General features: G+C 59.0%; 6 protein-coding genes across 6 annotated transcripts; 4 read left to right on the forward strand and 2 right to left on the reverse strand.

The window, feature by feature from the left end:
* Window positions 1–290: 290 nt before the first annotated feature.
* Window positions 291–1133, reverse strand: WHR41_00129 (60S ribosomal protein eL34). The gene is made up of 4 exons (XM_069368735.1): window positions 1028–1133; window positions 952–965; window positions 668–791; window positions 291–593 (listed from the first exon to the last, which is right to left on the reverse strand). The coding sequence occupies exons 1-4, from the start codon at window positions 1049–1051 to the stop codon at window positions 402–404; spliced, it is 354 nt and encodes a 117-aa protein (XP_069234292.1). The 5' UTR covers window positions 1052–1133; the 3' UTR covers window positions 291–401.
* Window positions 1134–1486: 353 nt separating this feature from the next.
* Prpf8 (Pre-mRNA-processing-splicing factor 8) lies at window positions 1487–8883 on the forward strand (the record flags this gene model as incomplete). The annotated part of the gene is made up of 2 exons (XM_069368736.1): window positions 1487–6097; window positions 6169–8883. The coding sequence occupies 2 exons, from the start codon at window positions 1487–1489 to the stop codon at window positions 8671–8673; spliced, it is 7116 nt and encodes a 2371-aa protein (XP_069234057.1). The 3' UTR covers window positions 8674–8883.
* On the reverse strand, window positions 8792–9395 carry WHR41_00131 (uncharacterized protein). The gene is made up of 2 exons (XM_069368737.1): window positions 9146–9395; window positions 8792–9085 (listed from the first exon to the last, which is right to left on the reverse strand). Exons 1-2 carry the CDS (start codon window positions 9294–9296, stop codon window positions 8991–8993), a joined length of 246 nt encoding a protein of 81 aa, XP_069234058.1. The 5' UTR covers window positions 9297–9395; the 3' UTR covers window positions 8792–8990.
* A 283-nt stretch (window positions 9396–9678) lies between these two features.
* Window positions 9679–10344, forward strand: WHR41_00132 (uncharacterized protein; the record flags this gene model as incomplete). The annotated part of the gene is made up of 1 exon (XM_069368738.1): window positions 9679–10344. The coding sequence occupies one exon, from the start codon at window positions 9679–9681 to the stop codon at window positions 10342–10344; it is 666 nt and encodes a 221-aa protein (XP_069234055.1).
* A 1583-nt stretch (window positions 10345–11927) lies between these two features.
* Window positions 11928–14733, forward strand: WHR41_00133 (uncharacterized protein). The gene is made up of 5 exons (XM_069368739.1): window positions 11928–12401; window positions 12554–13154; window positions 13360–13404; window positions 13464–13547; window positions 14243–14733. Exons 1-5 carry the CDS (start codon window positions 12397–12399, stop codon window positions 14282–14284), a joined length of 777 nt encoding a protein of 258 aa, XP_069234056.1. The 5' UTR covers window positions 11928–12396; the 3' UTR covers window positions 14285–14733.
* A 4195-nt stretch (window positions 14734–18928) lies between these two features.
* On the forward strand, window positions 18929–21263 carry WHR41_00134 (uncharacterized protein). Its single transcript, XM_069368740.1, has 2 exons — window positions 18929–20030; window positions 20095–21263. Exons 1-2 carry the CDS (start codon window positions 19113–19115, stop codon window positions 20548–20550), a joined length of 1374 nt encoding a protein of 457 aa, XP_069234053.1. The 5' UTR covers window positions 18929–19112; the 3' UTR covers window positions 20551–21263.
* The last annotated feature ends 838 nt before the right edge of the window (window positions 21264–22101 follow it).

Here is a 22101-nt window from a genome sequence, read left to right on the forward strand (position 1 = left end):
CGCAGGGTAAGACTATGCCGAAGGGGAACGGTCGTCAGAATGTCCTCTCATCAGACTTGAGGTGTCAAAGCGAGTAGACGCGACGAAACATGCAACAGCATACGATTCTCTTTCGATGTATGTTCGCGACAACAGCTCACCCGTTCGTAGCTCGATCCCACAATCGTTGGAGACGGTCGGCCGTGTGACGTGATGAGTCGGGGCCGAGCTGTAAGTGCCATGGTATCATGTCGTTGCCTGGAGTATCGTAGAATCTCTCACGTAGATTGGTGGCACAGAGTGTCGAAGCAGGAACGGCCAATTCGCTCTCATTCAGCAGTCCCAGCCCTTGGGCTCAGAACGCAGCTATGAACCCTCCCAAATGCGCCATCCGTGCAACTTTGTCATTTAAGAAAGCATTTTTAACGACCACCCTTCTGCTTCTTCTCGGCCTCCTTCATGACCTTCTTGACGATCTTCTGCTCCTCGATCAGGAAGGCGCGGACGACGCGGTCACGGACGCAGTTGGCGCAGCGGGAGCCACCGTAGGCACGCTGGACGGTCTTCTTGGGGCGGGAGATCTGGGCGTACTCGCGGGGACGGAGGGCGGGAATCTGTGTTGGTCGTCCATCAATTTCCCGTCCTTTGCCATGCCTTCAAAAGTCCTTAAGATTTGGGGAAAACGTACACCAGGGAGCTTGACACCGCAGTCACCGCACTTGGGGGAGGTACCCCTCTTCTTGATGTGCAGGTACCTGTGCTCGCCACCGGGGGTCCTGACAACGCGGACCTTGTTGGAGACCGTGTTGTACCTGATCATGCCGAGTTAGTCTCCGGCTCTTCTTCCTTTTCCACACGCATCCATGCCCATGTCCAGATTTTCGCATGCGATAACAATGTCGTAGTCCGTAGGTCGAAAAGGTGGAATGTGCGCTCGTCGCGTGCGGTTCGCAGTGGTGGGAAAAAACTTACGGCTGGCGCCTCCTCTGTGAACGAAAAGTCAGCACTCCGGTCCAGCAACATTTTCTCACCGTGCGGCGCAACATACGTAGGTGAGTCTGTTTCCAGGCATCTCGACGGTATTTCACTGGGCGAGGATGGGTGTTGATCGGTGGTCGCTGGTCGGGTCGTCGCTGTCGCTTCGAGATCGATGTGGACTGAAATTCGCCTGAGTGCTAGCTTGCCAAGGCACGCTTGAAGCCAGCCCCGACGGGCATCTGAGCGGGGCGCACGGGAAGCGCCGTGCCGGCCCGCCGCGCTACCTGCAGCAATCGTGAGCGATGTTCTCGCGACTCTTCTGTGAGCGAGACGCCACAGCTCTGTCCATCACCACCTTGCGCGCGCAGGCCACGGCGCATTACCTCAGCTGTCACGCTCCTCTTCACGAAATCCGCATCAGCTTTTGCGTGCAGTGGGCCACGCGACAATCCTTACGCACCACTACGCATCTCGCGGACATGCCGTAGGCGTTCATTGAAACACCACGACACGCGCCGATCAGCACATAATGTCTGGAATCCCACCACCTCCACCGCCTGGATGGCAACCTCCGCCTCCACCAGGTGCACCTCCGGGGCTTTCGGCTGCCGGTGTGCCACCGCCTCCGCCTGGATTCAAACCGCCGCCTGCGGACCCGGAATTGGCTAAGAAACAGGAGAAGAAGCAGAAATGGGTGCGCTACCAGCGCCAGCGCTTCGCAGAGAAGAGACGTGGAGGTTTTGTGGAAACTCAGAAGGCGGACATGCCACCCGAGCATCTGCGAAAGATCGTGAGGGACATTGGAGATGTGTCGCAGAAAAAGTTCAGCAGCGATAAGAGAAGCTATCTGGGAGCTCTGAAGTTCATGCCGCACGCTGTGCTGAAACTGTTGGAGAACATGCCGATGCCGTGGGAGTCGACGCGCGAGGTCAAAGTGCTGTACCACGTCAACGGCTGCTTGACACTGGTCAACGAGGTTCCGCGCGTGATTGAGCCCGTGTTCCATGCGCAGTGGGCGACGATGTGGGTGGCAATGCGACGCGAAAAGAGCGACCGTCGCCACTTCAAACGCATGCGATTCCCGCCCTTCGACGATGAGGAACCGCCTCTCAGCTGGTCCGAAAACATTGAAGATGTGGAACCTCTGGAGCCTATTCAGATGGAACTCGATGAGGATGAAGACGGACCGGTCTACGAGTGGTTCTACGATCCTAGGCCTTTGTCGGATACCTCTCACGTCAACGGTCCGAGCTACAAAGAGTGGAACCTCTCTCTGCCGCAGATGGCGACCTTACATCGCCTAAGTGACCCGTTGCTTTCTGACATTGTGGACAAAAATTACCACCACCTTTTCGACCTGCCTGGTTTCGCCACTGCGAAAGCTTTGAACGTTGCAATCCCCGGTGGACCGAGATTTGAGCCTCTCTACAAAGACATTGATCCTAACGACGAGGACTTTGGAGAGTTCAATGCGATCGACCGCATCATTTTCCGTGCACCAATCCGGACAGAATACCGGGTTGCCTTCCCTTTCTTGTACAACAGCTTGCCCAGAAGTGTGAAGTTGGGCGTCTACTCATACCCCCAGACTGTCTACGTCAAGACAGACGACCCTAATCTGCCGGCTTTCTATTTCGACCCGGTCATTAACCCCATTTCATCACGTTCAGTAGCACCGAAGAATTTGAGCATTAGCAACGAAGACGAGATTTTTGGCCCCGGAAACAACGAGGAGCCAGATGAGGAAGACGGTGGCTTCAGTCTCCCTGAAGAGGTCGAGCCGTTCATGGCGGATGAGGAGCTCTACAATGATGAGACCGCATCGGCTATCGCCCTTTGGTGGGCACCATATCCTTTTGACAGGCGATCAGGCAAGATGGTTCGTGCTCAGGATGTGCCTCTTGTTAAGCAGTGGTACCTTGAGCATGCGCCTGCAGGCCAGCCTGTCAAGGTTCGAGTGTCGTACCAGAAGATGCTGAAGACTTATGTCTTGAACGAGCTGCATAAGAAGCCAGCTAAGGCGCAGAACAAGCAAAATCTGTGCCGTAGCTTGAAGAGCACCAAGTTCTTCCAGCAAACTACGATTGACTGGGTCGAAGCCGGCTTGCAGGTATGCAGACAGGGCTTCAACATGTTGAACCTTTTGATTCATCGCAAGAACCTGACCTATCTGCACTTGGACTACAACTTCAACTTGAAGCCCATTAAGACTCTGACCACCAAAGAGCGCAAGAAGTCACGTTTCGGTAACGCCTTCCACCTCATGCGCGAGATCTTGCGTTTGACAAAACTCATTGTCGACGCTCAGGTCCAGTATAGGCTGGGCAACATCGATGCTTTCCAGCTGGCCGATGGCATTCTTTACGCTTTCAACCACGTGGGTCAGCTCACAGGTATGTACCGTTACAAGTACAAGCTCATGCACCAGATCCGTTCGTGCAAGGATCTCAAGCACTTGATCTACTATCGGTTCAACTCTGGTCCCGTCGGCAAAGGTCCTGGCTGTGGTTTCTGGGCCCCTGCCTGGAGAGTCTGGCTCTTCTTCCTCCGTGGCATCATTCCGCTCCTTGAGCGCTGGCTCGGCAATCTGTTGAGCAGACAGTTTGAGGGCCGTCATAGCAAAGGTGTCGCGAAGACCGTCACTAAGCAGAGAGTAGAATCTCACTTTGACCTGGAACTCCGCGCTTCCGTTATGGCCGACCTTATGGACATGATGCCCGAGGGTATCAAGCAGAGCAAGGTCAACACAGTCTTGCAGCATCTGAGTGAAGCTTGGCGTTGCTGGAAGAGTAACATCCCTTGGAAGGTTCCAGGTCTTCCCAAGCCCATTGAGGACATCATTCTCCGCTACGTGAAGAGCAAGGCCGACTGGTGGGTCAGCGTGGCTCATTACAACCGCGAGCGCATTCGGAGAGGTGCAACAGTCGACAAGACTGTCGCCAAGAAGAACCTTGGTCGCCTGACACGCCTGTGGCTCAAGGCCGAGCAAGAGCGCCAGCACAACTACCTCAAAGATGGTCCTTATGTCAGCACTGAGGAGGGTGTTGCCATTTTCACGACGGCTGTCCACTGGTTGGAGAGCCGTAAATACCAGCCGATCCCCTTCCCATCTGTGAGCTACAAGCACGACACCAAGATTCTCATCCTCGCCCTTGAACGTCTGCGTGAAGCATACAGCGTGAAGGGTCGTCTGAACCAGAGCCAGCGTGAGGAGCTCGCTTTGATTGAGCAGGCATACGACAGTCCAGGTACCACGCTCGCCAGAATTAAGCGCTTCCTTCTTACCCAACGCGCCTTTAAAGAAGTCGGAATCGACATGAACGACAATTACACTTCCATCAACCCTGTCTATGACATTGAGCCAATCGAGAAGATCACCGACGCATACCTTGATCAGTATCTGTGGTACCAGGCTGATCAACGTCGCCTTTTCCCCGCTTGGATCAAGCCCTCTGATTCCGAAGTCCCTCCGCTGCTCACGTACAAGTGGGCGCAGGGCATCAACAATCTATCGAATGTCTGGTCAGTGGATGAAGGCGAATGTAACGTCATGCTCGAGACTCGCCTTGACAAGGTATACGAGAAGATCGACATCACGCTGCTCAACCGCCTTCTGCGACTCATCATGGACCACAACTTGGCGGACTACATTTCGTCGAAAAACAATGTGCAACTGAACTACAAGGACATGAACCACACGAACGCATACGGCATGATCCGCGGTCTTCAGTTTTCGGCATTCGTCTTCCAATACTACGGTCTCATTATTGACCTCTTGCTGCTTGGCCTTCAGCGCGCCAGTGAGATTGCTGGCCCACCCAATGCGCCAAACGACTTCCTGCAGTTCCGCGACCGCGCGACTGAGAGCCGACACCCCATTCGTCTCTACACTCGCTACATCGACAAGATCTGGATCTTCTTCCGTTTCGAAGCTGATGACTCACGCGATCTCATCCAGCGTTTCTTGACCGAGCAGCCGGATCCCAATTTCGAGAACGTCATCGGATATAAGAATAAGAAGTGTTGGCCACGTGACTCACGGATGAGGCTCATGAGACACGATGTCAACCTTGGACGTGCTGTCTTCTGGGACATGAAGAACCGCTTGCCGCGCAGCATGACCACCATCGAGTGGGACGACACGTTCGCTTCGGTCTACTCTAGGGACAATCCGAACTTGCTCTTCGCTATGAACGGTTTCGAAGTTCGCATTCTGCCCAAGTGCAGGAACTTGAACGATGAGTTTCAGGTCAAGGACTCCGTTTGGGCTTTGGTCGACAACCAGACCAAGGAACGCACAGCGCACGCTTTCTTGCAGGTCACCGAAGAGGACATTGCCAAGTTCAACAACAGGATCAGGCAGATCCTCATGTCTTCCGGTAGCACTACCTTTACCAAGATCGCGAACAAGTGGAACACTACGCTCATTGCACTCTTCACTTACTATCGCGAAGCCGCCGTTGCCACAGTCGACCTCCTGGATACTATTGTCAAGTGTGAGACCAAGATTCAGACCCGTGTCAAGATTGGTTTGAACAGCAAGATGCCGTCTCGTTTCCCCCCGGCCGTATTCTACACGCCCAAGGAGTTGGGTGGTCTCGGAATGATTTCCGGCTCTCACATCCTCATCCCAACCAGCGACAAGCGCTGGAGCAAGCAGACCGACGCTGGCGTTACACACTACCGTGCTGGTATGAACCATGACGAGGAGACTCTCATCCCCAACATCTTCCGGTACATCATCCCTTGGGAGGCCGAGTTCATCGACTCTCAGCGCGTGTGGACCGAGTACAGTCAGAAGCGTATGGAGGCCAACCAGCAGAACCGCCGCCTGACTCTTGAAGATCTGGAAGACTCGTGGGACCGTGGTCTGCCCAGAATCAACACTTTGTTCCAGAAGGATCGATCCACCCTTTCTTTCGACAAGGGATTTAGGGCCAGAACCGAGTTCAAGGTCTATCAACACCAGAAATCGAATCCCTTCTGGTGGACAAGTCAACGTCACGACGGCAAATTGTGGAATCTGAACGCCTACCGCACCGATGTAATTCAAGCGCTTGGTGGTGTCGAGACAATCCTCGAACACACGCTTTTCAAAGCCACAGCATTCCCATCTTGGGAGGGTCTTTTCTGGGAGAAGGTAAGCACATCTCTTTGGCAGAGCATCTCCGCGCTCTTGTGCTGCTATCAGACATGCTAACACACTCACAGGCATCCGGTTTCGAGGAGAGCATGAAATTCAAGAAGTTGACGAACGCGCAACGTTCCGGTTTGAATCAAATCCCGAACAGAAGATTCACACTTTGGTGGTCACCTACGATCAACAGAGCCAACGTTTACGTTGGTTTCCAGGTGCAGCTTGATCTCACTGGCATCTTCCTCCACGGCAAAATTCCCACTTTAAAGATCTCGTTGATTCAGATTTTCCGAGCTCACTTGTGGCAGAAGATCCATGAGTCGGTGGTCATGGATCTCTGTCAAGTGTTTGACCAGGAGCTTGAGGCTTTGGGCATCGAGACTGTTCAGAAGGAGACGATTCATCCTCGCAAGAGTTACAAGATGAATTCTTCCTGCGCCGATATCCTGCTCTTTGCCAGCCACAAGTGGTCTGTCAGCTCTCCTAGCTTGCTCTATGACACCAAGGACAACATGACCGCTACCACCACCAACAAGTTCTGGATTGATGTGCAGCTTCGTTACGGCGATTACGACTCTCACGACATCGAGAGGTATGTTCGTGCGAAGTACCTCGACTACACCACCGATTCCATGAGCATCTATCCATCCGCCACTGGTCTCATGATCGCGGTTGACCTGGCGTACAACCTTTACTCTGCCTACGGCCAATACTTCCCCGGTCTGAAACAGCTTGTCCAGCAAGCGATGGCCAAGGTCATGAAGGCTAACCCTGCGCTTTACGTGCTGCGTGAGCGTATTCGCAAGGGTCTGCAGCTGTACGCATCTGAGAGCAACCAGGAGTTCCTAAACTCTCAGAACTATTCCGAGCTGTTCAGCAACCAAGTCCAGCTTTTCATCGATGACACCAACGTCTACCGTGTCACTATTCACAAGACATTCGAGGGTAACTTGACGACCAAGCCCATCAACGGTGCCATCTTCATCTTCAACCCCAGAACAGGCCAGCTTTTCTTGAAGATCATCCACACGTCCGTTTGGGCTGGTCAAAAGCGTCTTGGACAGCTAGCGAAATGGAAGACTGCGGAAGAAGTTGCTGCATTGATTCGCTCTTTGCCTGTTGAAGAGCAACCGAAGCAGCTCATTGTCACACGCAAAGGTTTGCTCGACCCGCTTGAAGTGCACCTTCTTGACTTCCCCAACATCAGCATTCGCGCGTCTGAGCTTCAACTGCCGTTCCAGGCTGCCATGAAGGTCGAGAAGCTGGGTGACATGATCCTTCGTGCTACCGAGCCGCAGATGGTGCTTTTCAACCTCTACGATGAGTGGCTGAAGAGCATCTCTTCGTACACAGCATTCTCGCGTCTTATCTTGATTCTGAGAGCCTTGCACGTGAATCAGGACAAAACAAAGCTGCTCTTGCGCCCTGACAAGACGGTGATCACTCAGGAGCACCACATCTGGCCTTCGCTCAACGACGACGACTGGGTGAAGGTGGAAGTGCAGTTGCGTGATCTGATCCTGAACGACTATGGCAAGAAGAACAATGTCAACACCTCTTCGCTTACCAACTCTGAAATCAGAGACATCATTCTCGGTATGGAGATCAGCGCTCCCTCCATGCAGAGACAGCAAGCCGCAGAGATCGAGAAGCAGCAAGAGGAAGCTCAACAGCTCACAGCCGTGACTACCAAGACCCAGAACATCCACGGTGAAGACATGGTAGTGACCACGACCAGTCAGTACGAGCAGGCGAGCTTCGCGTCCAAGACCGAATGGCGCACCAGGGCCATTGCGACTGGAAACTTGCGCGTCCGCGCCAACAACATCTACATCTCGAGCGAGGACATCCGCGACGACGAGGAGCACTTCACCTACATCATGCCGAAGAACATCCTCAAGCGCTTCATCACCATCTCCGATCTCCGCGTGCAGGTCGCCGGCTACATCTACGGCTCCAGCCCCAAGGACAACAAGCAGGTCAAGGAGATCAAGTGCATCGTCATGGTGCCGCAAGTTGGCAGCACGCGCGACGTCAACCTGCCACAGAGGCTCCCCGAGCACGAGATGCTGGAAGGTCTGGAGCCGCTCGGCGTCATCCACACCGCCTCCGGCAACGAGCCGCGCTTCATGAGCGCCCAGGACGTGACGCAGCACGCCCGCCTCATGCGCCAGCACGACTCCTGGGACCGCAAAACCGTCACCATGAGCGTCAACTTCACCCCGGGCTCCGTCTCGCTGAGCGCCTGGTCGCTCACGCCCCAGGGCTACCAGTGGGGCGCGGAGAACAAGGACCTCTCGTCCGAGCAGCCCGCGGGCTTCTCGCCGAACTCCGCCTTCGGCGAGAAGTGCCAGCTGCTGCTTTCCGACAAGATCCGCGGGTTCTTTTTGGTGCCTGAGGATGAGCGCTGGAACTGGAGTTTCTTGGGCTCCGGCTTTGGCGAGAGGGAGAAGGGCAGGGTGTACGTCGGCGTCGGTGTGCCCAAGCGTTTCTACGATGATGTGCACAGGCCGATTCACTTCCAGAGCTTTGCGGAGCTCGAGGACGTTTGGGTCGACAGGAGCGACAATTTGGCCTAAGCGGTCGGTTGTGGACAAGGGTTGGGCAGGACGAGTGCACGAGGTCGGTTGCATGTCAATGGCGTTTGAAGTGGACAACAATTCGGAAAAGACACATTTCAAGGCGTTTGGGAGCGAGTGTTAGGGGGCTTGAAACTTTTTGTATAGCTTATCCGTAGTAGTGTTACAGTTGTATGATACCATCGAAGCACACGCCTTCGACTAGAAAAGTTTCGATCAACGACTGCGGTTCTGGTGCCATGGTATGCAGTGAAGAATATCGTTTCAATAGGGCGAAGGCATGCTCGGTTTCAGTGCCCTTGTCTACTGAAGAGGCTTCATCGTCCATCAGTCTTAGAAGATATGACCAGGCGCTCGAGAAGCTTCGGGTCGAGCAACGGAGATGGAACCTTCGACGAGTCGAATGCTATGGCTGGCTTGAAGTCAGTATTGAGCCGTAGTAAAGACATGCGATGAAATCGATCGAACGTACGTTTCTGGGCCTTTTCTTTCAGGTTCCTGATCTCGAAGTCAAGGGTGTTGCTCCTGTGCACTTTGCTTTCCGTGTATGATGAAGATGCGCCCGCCTTAGGCGGCAGGAGCGGTCGTTTGCCTTTGGAGGATTCTGCCGCCGTCGACGCCATCGGCGCCTGAACTAGGCTTTGAATTACTGAGTTCTGGGGAGGGATTGCATTTCGGTGCTACAGATTGTGTGTTGATGTTCGAACGCGGGCCCGTAGTGGCTGTAGGTTTGTGGTGTGGCGCTTGAATGCGGCTCTGCGCGAAAGCCGACGCCGATCAGCTTGCGGCCGCGCATGACGTTTGGGACTTGGGCACTTTTTGGAGCTCACTGCTGGGGACAGACATTCGCTTTCACTGATCACGGCGAAATCAAACAAACTATCATCGCGAAGAACAGGAATCACGCACAGATTCGGAGTCAAGATGAACACAATCACCACCTCAATGCCGCGCCTAGCGACCCGCGCGCTCAAACAAACCACACCCTGCCGGCGATGCATCCACATGACCCTCTCACAGCGAAACCAACCCACGAAACCCTCACCCACCAACCCCCAACACCCCACGTCTCGACACCTCCACGCCACCGCCCGCCCCCTCGCCGCCCCCAAGAGCAAAGACCGCGGCCCGCCCAGCAAAGAAGACACGCAGACCGACTTCAACGCCCTCGACGTCCTCGCCAACACCCCTCCCCCCACGACGGCCGTTGACGTCTGCCTGGCGGACGGCTTCGCGCTCAACAGCGGGCTGCGCATCACGGGCGCCGGCGCGCTGCTCGTCGGCGGCGAAGCCTTCAAGTGGCGGCCGTGGGTGCGCGCGGGGCGCAAGGAGGGAACACTGGGTGCGGGCGCCGCGGGCGACGACGACAAGGGCGTCGCGAGCCCCGGCGGGAAGCTGCTGAACGCGAAGGGGCAGTGGGAGTGTGATCGGATGGCGTGGGGCGCGCTGGAGGTCGTGTGGCCGAAGCCGGATCTGTTGATCTTGGGCACGGGGCCGGGCATTGCGCCGCTGAGTCCGGCGACGAGGAGGGATTTGACGGAGCTGGGGGTTAGGGTGGAGGTGCAGGATACGAGGAATGCGGCGGCGCAGTATAATATGCTGGCGACGGAGAGGGGGTTGCAGCAGGTTGCTGCGGCGCTTGTGCCGCTTGGGTGGAAGGAGGGTTCGTGAGGTCTGAGAGGGAGATACTTGGGAATTGCAATCAAATTGGATATGTTTGGGGGTCCTCAAGGGATAATGTGTACAATATGTGTATATACTAGCATTTGGGCAGTGCTCTGCTCGACAACATCGGACGTCGTACAATGAGCTTCGAGTGCTGCCTCAGGCATGGGTCGTCCCGCTTGTGCTACAGGACGCCTCAAACCGCAACGACTTCGTCCGCGAACGTTCACACTTCACACCTCTCGAGCAGACATCAGTCACATGCCCACCACACCGCTGCTGACCTTTCAGAAGGATGAAATGGATGACGACGACAGATGGCTGAACTGCTGATCCTGCCTGCGGCTTCGCCGGGTCCCTGGAAGATCTTGTTCCCATACAGACGCGCTGATGTGTGTCAATCTTGGACGATGGGATTCGGTCAGACGAAGGTCACGATCCTGCATCACCCCATGTCGACGGCGTAGGCGACTCCAGCCTGATCAGCAGCGTCGCGAAGAGTCTCCGAGGGCTAGGCCGGAGGATCGGCGCTGCTATCCGGATGCAGTCGCTGCAAGCTGCCTTGGCTCATGCAAGAGCGCGATTCGCCTGCTCGTGCTGCCCATGCGGGCGCCATGCCCCGAGAGAACAGCGACTGCCTCTGGCACGTAAGCAGCGGATGCGCCGCTCGAACTCTGGCGAATGTCACTGGGGGCCAGGGTGATGCCGAAGCTCACGGCGGTGGAGGAGGGGCCCCAGCTCACTCCACGCAGGCGCAGGAGGACGTCACGGTGCCGCAACCTAGAGTGCTCGCCGTCATGCTGCGGTCCATGGCACGGCAAACGAGCGCGCGCGAGGGCTGCTGCTCGACAGGCGCAGGCGGGACACTCCGGGCGCTCAGCACATGCGTCCCAGCGTCGACTGCGCGTGGGCTGGTGTGCTGCCAGTCACGCGGGCGGTCGTGCGCGGTGCGACGGCGGACGTGCAGCAGGGCCGCACCTTCATCTCGCGCGCAACGCGGCGGCGGGCGAATGAACGGCTATACCGCGCAGCATCCTGGGCGTGCCATGTCTGCGCGCGCGCGCCGACCGCCAGCCCTCCGGCGCGTGCAGCTCGCAGCCCTCCACTGCCCGCCTCACCATCCGCTTCCAGCCTGGCGGCGGGCCGCGCAGGCCACTGGCCGCCGCTACCCCGCACCACCTCCACGTCTCGCTCGTCTGCCGCCGTCGGCCGACAGTCTGCGGCGTCCAGGGCCTGCCTGACCACTGGCCACCGACCACTGACCGCTGCCAGTGACCATCTGCTGCCCGCCTGCTGCCCGCCTGCTGCCCGCCCGCCCATCTCCAGGCTTGCCTGCGCGCTGCCAGATGTCAGCTCGCGCGCGCTTGCGGTGTGCGTGTGGCCGTCGCTCGAGGCCTCCCAGGCCGCTCGCACGGCGCAGGAACACGGCTTATCACCTATCTGCTCTGAGGTCTGCCCTGCCCGCGCGACCACTCTCGCTCGCCCCTCCGCCACCGTCCTGTGCAGCAGCTGGTGCTCGCGCTCACTGCTACCGCCTGCCTGCCTGCCTGCCTGCCTGCCTGCCTGCGCGCGGCCACGGCTGCAGTCAGCGCCCCCAGCGCGTTGGCACATGCCTCGACACACCCCCTCTGCCCCCTCCCTCCTGTACACGCGCAGCGCAACAACACTCGCCCGCTGCCCGCTCCGTCATCATCCCTCTCCGCACCCGCAAAGCTTGTCTGCACCAGGCTCGTAGCTGCCCTCTTTCCCGGCGCCCGTCAAGAGGACACCGGACTGCGAAAACCCTTCACCTGCTTGCCCGTCGTCTACACCTGCCCGCGCGCGCCTGTCGTCTGTCGTCTGTCGCCCCCTCGTCAACCTATCTGCTTGCCTGTAAATACTTCTACGCATGGCCTAGCCCGCGCTTGCGTCGCGGCTGGCTGTCACTGTAGATGACTTCCGCTCCAACCTGCCACGAGAGCCATGCATACATTACCGTCCCGAGTCAGCAAATCGTCGACAGAGGAAACGTAGCTACCTAGACTGCTCCCGACCCACTTCCGAGCAAGCGTCGCTACTATGTCGTACGTCTCCCATTGGCGCTACCTCCCAGACATCTCTCGCTTCTATACAGCCTGTGCCTCTCCATCCATAGCTTCCGGTGTACCGCGAACCAGCCAAGTCGCGCCTCGAAGGGCCCAACCTTCTTACTGACCACACCTGCTTCTATCTACAGCAATCCTTTACAAAACCAAAAGCGCAACCTGAAGCCCACAGTCTCCGCCGGCGCATACTCAGCCTCACCCTCACAACTCACCCTTGGCACAGACCAACTGCCCTCGACAGCACTAGGCCAAAACCCATACCAAGCCTACGGCTATCCTCACGATCCGAACAACCCCTTCGCCTTCCCTCCGCCGCCCCAATACCGCCATCCTCAGATCCCGCAACAACAACAGCTCAAAACAGACTACACCCCGCAACAACTCCAGCAACCCGGCCACCTCCCCTCTCCAATCAATCCACGCAAACGGCGCGCCTCGGAACTCAACGAGCCCTCCCTGCCCGGATCGTCCAGCAGCAACGCCAGCGCATTCGGCGTCGGCAACCCTCACGGCCCCTTCTCCGGAGGCGCGACTGACGTCGAGCTGGGCCTTGCGCCGGTGCAGCACACGCTCCCCAGCCCGGCGCCGAAGAAGGGACGCACGAACACGCCATGGACGCCGGCCGAGGAGCAGCGGCTGAAGACGCTGCGCGATGCCGGCAGCAGCTGGAGCGAGATTGCCAAGACGTTCCCTTTGCGCACCGAAGGGAGTGTGAAGAAGCATTGGTATAAGGTGCGTGCTGTATTCCTTGGGTCACGTGCGTTGCTTTTGGAGGTCTTGAAAGGGCTCTTTCTTCGATGCTGGAATGTTGCGTGTGCCTGTCGTCTTGCTTGGTTTCCATTTTTTTTTCTTGTTTCCACGGCCTTTTCTTTTTCTTTTTTTTTTTTGAGACGATCGAAATACGTACTTACTATACTGACCCTCGTGGTCGGAACAGGACATGCACTACGCCGAATTCGCGGAAGACGAGGTCAGCAATTTCGTCCGCCTCACGCACCCCGACTTCAACCGCGAGAACGCATCCGCTGACCGGTCGAGCAGAGCGCGGCGCTGCTGCAGGCGATCAAAGACTACGAGAACAACAAGTGGAAGGTCATCGGGCAGAAAGTCGGCAAGCCCGCCAAGGTAAGTCTCGTCGCTTTTTCTTGCCTCTCCTTTCTCTTGCTTCTCTGTTTTGTCAAAGGGCCCTGCAATTAGCATCCTGGCTCTATATCGCCCAACCCCCCGGACAGGACAGGACAGGACAGGACAGGCATTCTGCCGCGGAGCCATCAATAGACAGCACCTACCGGTCTCTAGCCACCGACGGCGCGCGCCACCGCTCGGCAAGCCAACCCTCATGACGCACGCCAGCTTCCTACGCGCCTATACGCCTGTATAACGTCAAACCCGGCCATCGCGCGGCCCGGCTTCGACAGCCAGCACGCCTCCAGTCCGACGCTAGCCCTACAACTTGCCCTATCCGTTAGCAACGGCGAGCGCGACCGACTCCGAACGAACAGCGACGCCGTCGCCCGCATAAGCGCAAGCGCAATCTCAGGACCCGGCCAATGTGCGTGGCGGCCGCGTGCGAGCAGCAGCGACCAGGTCTTCGCTTGATCGGGTCTTCGCTTGATCGTGTCTTCGCGCGGCGTCTTCCGACCTTCGCATTTCCGGAGTGGAGCCCTCGTTATAGCCGGTTTTACCCTCGAGACATGACAACGCACGGCGGCGGGACGCAAGCGCCGGATCGCGATCGCTGGACGACACCTCTCTCTTTCCTGTCTTTGTCATAGTAATCGCCTGGCTGACATCTTCTCTTCTTTCCCCCCCTGCAACAGGCCTGCGAGCAGTTTGCCAAAGAGCAGGGGTGGAAGGTCTAGATCCTTCCGCTCCCTTCGACCGAGCGACCCCTTTCTTGGGGCTGCTGTCTGCCGCGTGGAAGGACGACGCGTTGTCGTCGACGACGACGAATGGGAGAGGCGCGGAGGAGAAAGACATGGTGTGCTCGACGGGCGTTTCTGGGCTACTCGGGATTTCTTTCATTGGTGTGGCGAAGCGAGGTTCACCAGAGCTCTAACAGCGAGACACGAAAGGAGAATTGCTCTTTTTTCTTTTCTTTTTCGCCCGAGATTTTGATTTGCTGTTGCTGGAAGAAGGGGAGAGGCTGTTTTTCTTCCTCGCCCTTTACCTTACCTTTACTTGTGGATTCGGAGTTTTTCTTTTAGGCTGGGCGAACTTTTCGTTTGGTTCACGTCTCCTTTTCGAGGGCGAGAGGCAGCCTGTCGCGGTAGCGTATCAGGTACCAGGCGTAGTGAAGTGTTTCCCTGGATCCCTGGAGTCACCCACAACGGATTGGTCTGCGGTCCCTTCGTGCGAAATGATAATGGCCGTTTCGAGAGACGAGACTTCGTCCCGTCGTGGAGCGGCGTCGGGGGATATTTCCGACGAGGTCGCTAGACGTACCGTCTCGTTGCTCTTTGGGCAATATACTCAACCCACCAACAGTAGCCAACCAACAAGTGCATCCTTCGTGGGCTATCTCGACGGAATCGCTGCGGAATCGTCGCGGTAGCGATTTCACCGCCCTTTCGCCCTGCAGCTGCGAGGAGGTCAGCAGGGCGACGGAGCTCGCCATTCGACACCGCGCTTTGATTGACAGGCGTGCGAGTATGTCATGGAGTCGTCAGTCGGACAAATAGAGCGGGCGCCGGCGCGGACGCGGACTGGAAACCGCCGGCGTGCAACGCGCCTACGCGGGCTTTGACGTTGAAAGCGTGGTGGTTTTCTTGGAGGGATGGAATGGGAAAAGCCCTGGGCAGGATCGGGAAAGCGCATGGCTTGTTTCTGTGTGGCGCGCGCGCGAGAGGGCGCAGCCCGCTTGATGATCGTCGGCCGCCCGCCCGTGTTGCATGGCAGACGCGCGCGCGCGCGCGCGCAAGCGCTTGTCGGACCTGCCTCAGAGAGCCGCGGCGGGGTGACGCTCGGGCTTGGTTCGGGCGGCGGAAGCTGCAGTGAGACATTGTCGCGGTCGGACACGAGGCGGGAATAATAGGAGAGGAAATCGATGGTTGTTTGCGAGGACGCGTCCGTCGTGAGGGGTGCAGCGAGCGAATGCGGTCCAGATCCTGCTGGGAGGGCGATGACCTACCCTACGTGCCAGCGCTAGACGTTGGACTACACTGACTAGGAGAGTTTTGTGGTCGTTGTTTTGCGCCATCGGATCCACACACTGGAACGGCAGTCTGTTGTTGAGTCAATGGTTTTGTTCCTATTTCGTTGTCAGAACCCAATGCACCCCTGGACTTTGACGTCGTTCAAAGGCCGCGAAGTCTGGGTCGGCAGGTGAAAGCCAACCCTGACTCTTAGGGTTTACGGATCGGTTATGCCGGGGCTCGTCTATCTGGATTAGCATGGGTCTGGTAAGAGAGGGCTGTTACCTAGCTGTCGCCAGGAACGACACCTCGCCAATGCCAGGGATCGCAACGTGCGGTAGGGATTCAGGAGTTCTCGCGTCCTGCTCGCGTGCACGCGCGCCTGTGTGCATGCTTCGCTCGCTTCGTATTCAGTCTTCGAAAGGAGGGATCGGTGAGTGGGCGGCCCTTCTCGAGCTCTGTTTGATGAGCTTAGCCAGGGTAGCCAGCCGCGCTGCCAATGCGCGGGCGGTTCCACTCTCCCGGTCGGTGGATTTCGATGCGCTGTTGGAGCAGGAGGCTTGTTAGCACCAGCCTACTGTCTGGCAGGTGGGGATTGCGACGGGGAGTCGGAGAGGTATGGGGAGATCAGAGGCGACAGGAGGGTCTACGGAGGCCGCCGTGCCGTTGTGGCAGATTGAGGAGCTGGTGGTGTATGTGGCGGCGACGGCGAGTGGAGCACTGGCGGTGGCGGCGGAGGCAGAGGCAGAGCCGCAAGCACAGCAGATGCGGTGGGCAGGCGTTGGCGATGGCGCGGCGGGCGGATGGCGGCGAGGTAAGGGTGCGCGGGCCGCAACCGGGGCAGACGCAGGCGCGACGTTTGATGTGTCGTGCATCGGGCCAGCGGTAGCGCGACGGCCAACCAAATGTTGGGCGAGCTGGGGTGGCTTCCGATGCGCTAGGAGGGTGCGTTTGGCTCCGTTGGCGCTACGACGAGACGGCCTCGACGGCATCGTGGACATGCGCTTTGCTGTACCGCACACGGCGGAGCCTGCGTTGCTAGAGCTGGACAAAGTTTTGCTGGTCTCGGTGGGAGCGGGAAGGGCGCGGCCTCCCTCGCGACGTGTCACCCGCACTTGGAGATGGTCGCATCGCGGCTGAGTTGGACGGCCGCAGGCAGTAGCAGGCTTCCTCTGGTGCACGCACGACGAGGGTGCAGTGCGCAGATCGCAGAGTCTGCTGCTGCTCGCCTGGTGGTACGGTGCCTGGAGATGGCTCCGGCAGCGACGATCGTGCCAGACGAGAGCCGGCGACCGGCGTGGTGCGAGGCGGAGCGAGGCGTTGCAGGGTGCGTGTGGTGCGGTGGTGGGTGTGGTGCATGCGGTGCGTCACCGGGCGCGGTGGGCTGTGGTTGCGGGCTGCGGCGCGAGAGTGCGGCGTGGGCGGGTGCTCGCGAGACAGACGCCACGCCGCAGCGGCTGGCATGGAAGGGCAACGGCTGCTCCCACGCCTGGCGGTTCGCCGTACGCAGGGTGGCACGGATGGGTTTTGGGTTCCAGCTTGGCTGTCACCGGCGCACCAGCACCAGGCCGCGGGCCTCAGGCCTCCAGGGACCCGGCCGGCCGACGTCCCACCAAGCGACCAAGGGCATGGAGGATCTGCCCTCCCAGCAGGAGCTGCTCGCGGGCGCGCATGCGCACTCAAACCCACCGCCCACTTCGCACGCACCCGGGCACCTCAGCCCGGCCAACGCAGACCTGCCCGGCCTGCTCGGCCTGCTGGCGCGCGGCGGGCTTGTTCGGCGGCGCGCAAGGACGTCACGCCGTGGCCACGCCGCAGCCGCAACAAGCCTCATGGCTCGGCGCCCGCTCCGATATGCAGTGTGTGTAGCCTACTGTGCAGGACACGCACGCAGCGCCAGGTGCCAGCCGCGAGCAGCGAGGCCACGATCGCATTCTCGACGCCCGCATGCGCAATGGCGTCGACGGCGTCTGCGAGCAAGCAGCGAGGCAGTCCACGCGTGCCTGCCCGGCCGCCCGCCTTCTCGCCTGCTTAGTGTCATGCTACATACAGCATGTACCCAGGCCAACGCGCCGCTGAGCCATCGCCGTCCAAGCCTCGCATCCTTGATCCTCCGCCGCTCCACCCTCGCGCGTGTCTGGCAACTCGCGCTGTGCGCCGCGGTTGTTTTGACTTTCGCCCTCCCGTCTGCGGCGCGCAACGCTCCCCCACCGCCCACCGCCCCCCCGGCCCCGCGTAGGCGGCCCAGCCTACGCTGGACGCTCGCCTGCCCGATGGCGCGATTGCAGCTCTCACAACGGCCTCTACCGCCAACCCTCGCCTCGCGCCCTCCCTGCCGCGTCTCCGCACGCGTTCCGTTTCGCCCGCAGCCCTATCTTGATCTCCTCCCACCTCGCCTCCTGCCAATCCCCTCCGCATCCCGCCTGCAGGGCCTCGGCGATCTCGCAGCTGTCGTGCCATCCGTGCCTGTCATGCACCTGTGCATCTGCCACCCTGGGGAAGGCCTGCGTGCAGCGTGCGTGCAGGGCGGGTGTCTCAAAACAACCACCTTCGCCGGAGCTGCCTCCTGTCGCCAACCTCGCCAGTCTCGACCGGGTCCTTAGATCCGGCTTCCCTTTCCAGCTGGCGGTGCAGGAGGGTTCGTGGGTGCGTGATGCGCGGGAGTCTGTCAGCCTCCCGAGAGCAGCGGCCCTGGCTCCACGTCTTGTCGCCGGCCCCTTCGCGCGTCTCACATGCGCTAATGCATTCGGCGACAGCCAAGCCGACGGTCCGAGAGTATCAACCACCACGGCAGCGCCCTTGGACCCCACGGCCCTTCGCGACCCTCTCGCTGCGCTCGACTTGCCTTCGGCAAGCTGATGTGGGTTGATTCTTAGACCTCGTCGAAACTCAGATTCTCCCCCAGGACGGCTCAAGGGTTCACTAACCACTGCATGCATGCGCAAGCGGCGGGCATGCTCGCGACACCCCATCCGCGTCCAGGTCTCTCGAGATGATCAGTGCTCCACGCTTGTATCAGGCCCTGCCCGAGGGCCCTCGCCTCCTTCCCCGTCCGGCCAATCCAAGGGCAGGGCCGGCATCTGCCAATGGCGTCGAATACTACACCCCAAGCGGCATCGTCCATCCGCCGCTCAACGGTGGCGATCAGATGGGTGCTTGGGCCCTCGATCTTGTCCCACTGTGCGCGTTCCGGGTGACAGGTGGGCACCGGGAACTAAAAACACTTGCAGCATAACAGGATCTAAGTAAGCCGCTGCATGTGTGGCTCGCCTCCTAAAGCGCGATGCTGATGTTGAAGTACGCTCCAGGGCCCATGACTCCCATGTCTTTCCCTCTTACTCTTGCTCGTTAACACTATATCTTATGTCCCTTGTGTTTCATACCTACCAGCTATTGCATCCAGGCCCGCCCTAAGATTTCCACCGTTCAAGGGTGTTCAGCATCTGCGTTGACAACGTCGACGATACTGCACCTATATTCGATTCGAATCGTTACAGACACCACCCATATACACGTGTTGGTCCGTTGCGCTGCCAAAGCCTTCGATCGTTAGCCTATGGCTTCAGTCGCCACCCTGGCTCGCCCGTATCAAGACTACGCCTTCGACTATGGCAGTCAAGGCCTCCCCCAGCAGCCAGCGGATCACGTTGCGGTGACGGCTGCTGAGTACGGCCAGCTCATGGCCGCGCAAAGCTTCCAACAACCGCAGTCGAATCCCTACATGCACTCGCCTGAACCGGCTACCCAAGCGTATCAGCAACATGGCATGGCCGCAGTCCTACCTTCTCATATCTCCGCGACGGAGGCTCCGTACGGCGTCGAGCAGGCTCACATGATGCCCGTTTCTCGACGTGTGTCACACGCCACCCCAGCATACGGCAGCCCTCACGAGAACATGCAATCACAACTCGCATATCAGCAGCAGCATCCGCAACAGCCGCAGCATTCGTCCGCCCGCAAACGATCTCACGCAGAGTTTTACGAGTACCCCGAGATGCACCACATGCACGCCTCCAGCGTGAGCTCGAGCGTCCACGTCCCCGTCGACATGACCCCGAACGGCCACCACGGCTCCATCTCCGCTCCGGCATATGCCTACGGTTCCGACATCTCACCCACACACTCTCCATCAGGCCACAGCGTTTCGCATCACCACCACCGCCTCCCGAACCAGCCGCCGCCATCGAAATTCCACCGTACCGGCTACGGTGAGGAGATGTACACTGCCGCCGAAGACCACGGCCCTCCCTCTGTCGTGGGCCAGCCGGGCATGCCGGAGCCCGCAGCCAAACCCAAAGGCCCGAAGCTGAAGTTTACACCGGAAGACGACGCGCTGCTGGTCGAACTGAAAGAGACGAAGAACTTGACGTGGAAGCAAATCGCAGACTTCTTCCCGGGAAGAAGCTCTGGCACGCTGCAGGTGCGGTACTGCACCAAGCTCAAGGCCAAGACGATGGTGTGGACGGACGACATGGTGAGCACGAGCGCACGACTCGCCCCCTCGATAGCAGCATCACTAACGCACCTTCTCTCCCCAGCTCGACCGCCTCCGCCAGTCCCTCGAGGAATACGAACACGACCGCTGGCGCATCGTCTCCAGCAAAGTCGGCAACGGCTTCTCGGCCGCAGCCTGCAAGGAGAAGATCGACGAGCTCAACGGCGTCCCCATCGAGCGCCGCTCGCCCGTCGCCGGCGACGAGCCCCTCGACTCCATGCCCGCCAGCGCCATCGGCGACGACGACGCCTCGCAGTCCTTCGACAAGTACGAGAACTCGCTGTCCGTCCACTCGCAGTCTTTCGACGGTTCCATGTCCCAGGCTGCTGCTGCTATCGCCGCCGAGCACCCCCAGCAGCAGCCGTACGAGAGCGCCCTGCCGCCCCACCAGCAGTCTATGGCTGACCCGCGCCGCTTGTCGGACCACCATCCGTACGAGAGTGCTCTGCCACCGCATCATCAGCAGCAGATGAACAACCGTATTTCCGAAGTCGCTTGAATTGCGTAAGCGGTTGGTCGGTGGCTAGACTGCGCATCACTCGACGTAGACTGGCTCCGAGGACTCCTGCACTCGGGCCAAAGCTCCTCGACCAAGCTCCTCGCCGACGATCGTCCCGCCTCTGCGCGGCGTGACTCGCCGCTCATCGACCTCGATTGCAAAGGTCAACACGATGGCTCTCAACGTCCCTCGCAACAGGCCCGGCGGCTAGGCAGCTCAACTCGACGGCGAGCGTCCCCGCAACGCAGGCTCGCCCCCCCGTTTCTGCTGACAAAGGAATTACGTAAGGCTCGCGGTCGGACGGCGAGGTCGATGGGCTCTCGGACGTGCGGCATGGTGGTGCCATGGTACTAGTGCCGCAGGATGGCGTGTGGCAGTGCGAAGAAGTAAGATTGAAAATGATACCCAGGGTAATGGCAACGGCAACGGTAACGACAACGGTGAAAATACGGTCGCAGAAGCATGGATGGCGCTATTGGATTTTGGGGGGGTTCAGGGTTTGCAGGTGTCATGAGCAAAGCGGCAGGAATGGAGTTATTTGGCCTTGGAATCTTTTTGGGCTACGGTCTTGGGGATTGGGAGAGAGGGATGGCACGCATATCACGCTCGCACGCTGGATGAAATTTTATCGCGCACACGAAGAAAAGAATGGACGACACGATCGCTGGGGATCGAACGTAGCTCGCTTAGTAATCGCATTTCGTTTCCCGAGAGTCAGCGCTGTCATGATTATTAGCTGTGCGGTTGAGTGGTCTGGACGTCGCTGCGCCTTGGAGGAGCTGGCGTCAGCGAGGGGATCGTTCGTTCGCTGGGCGCGAAGATTTTCTCGGGAGCGTCGCGGACTGGCGAGCGCCCGTGGCGGTCGCTCTTTGGCCGAAGTTCTCTCCCCCACGTGAGGTGGACTTCAGACGTCCAGTGTGCCTGGTGCATGGTGGGGGATACGGAGACGGGAGATTCAGAGTCACGCGAGTGACAGTGCTCATGAGCCGTTACCGTTTGTTGGCTGCGTTTGTTGACGATTCTGGTGCGCAAGAACACTGTTCGTCTGTGTCGGATCTTTCGACGCCCAATTCAGGGCGTCGGCTACCGGCTACCTACGCGCAATCTGTCAAGCGAAGGTCGCGCTCTCGAGCGCATGGTAGCTGAGGCTTGCGAAAGCATGTCCCTGATTGTAACTGGGGCTTACGAAACCATGCTGTGATTCCTTCAATCGGACGATCCTCACCATTTCGAGGTATCCAACATCAAGCGCTCCTTCATCGCAGCCGGTTGCTGAGCAGGTTGCGAGTAAACCTCCAGGCCATCCGTGGTTGAAGAGCTGTGCTCAGGGCCGTACCAACGGCCTCAGTCGGGGTCCCATCGAGGCCGCGCAGCTTGATCAGTCGTGTTGCGCAGCGCGCGAGAGAGCGAACCACTGAGTCAGCGGGCGATGGTTGGTCGTTGCAGTTTGCTTTCAGCCGCAAGCCACACCCTGCACTCAAAAGAACGCTAAAGCGGGGCGGGCCGTTGAATCCCGTCGGTTCCCGCTTTCCGTCCTCCACTTCGTTCCAC

Source organism: Cladosporium halotolerans (genome assembly GCF_011745625.1).
Source record: "Cladosporium halotolerans strain TM138-S3 chromosome Unknown Sca1, whole genome shotgun sequence".
Lineage (NCBI taxonomy): Eukaryota > Fungi > Ascomycota > Dothideomycetes > Cladosporiales > Cladosporiaceae > Cladosporium > Cladosporium halotolerans.

Excerpts from the sequence above, each read along its gene's own strand:
- WHR41_00129 (XM_069368735.1), bottom strand. The coding sequence starts at position 1,051 with ATGCCTGGAAACAGACTCACCTAC. Across the intron at positions 594-667 it reads GCGGTGTCAAGCTCCCTGGT|ATTCCCGCCCTCCGTCCCCG; the intron begins GTACGTTTTCCC and ends CGACCAACACAG.
- WHR41_00131 (XM_069368737.1), bottom strand. The coding sequence starts at position 9,296 with ATGGCGTCGACGGCGGCAGAATCCTCCAAAGGCAAACGACCGCTCCTG. Across the intron at positions 9,086-9,145 it reads GAAAGAAAAGGCCCAGAAAC|CCATAGCATTCGACTCGTCG; the intron begins GTACGTTCGATC and ends ACTTCAAGCCAG.
- WHR41_00133 (XM_069368739.1), top strand. Across the intron at positions 13,155-13,359 it reads TGAAGAAGCATTGGTATAAG|GACATGCACTACGCCGAATT; the intron begins GTGCGTGCTGTA and ends TGGTCGGAACAG. Across the intron at positions 13,405-13,463 it reads AAGACGAGGTCAGCAATTTC|AGCGCGGCGCTGCTGCAGGC; the intron begins GTCCGCCTCACG and ends CCGGTCGAGCAG.
- WHR41_00134 (XM_069368740.1), top strand. The coding sequence starts at position 19,113 with ATGGCTTCAGTCGCCACCCTGGCTCGCCCGTATCAAGACTACGCCTTC. Across the intron at positions 20,031-20,094 it reads TGGTGTGGACGGACGACATG|CTCGACCGCCTCCGCCAGTC; the intron begins GTGAGCACGAGC and ends TTCTCTCCCCAG.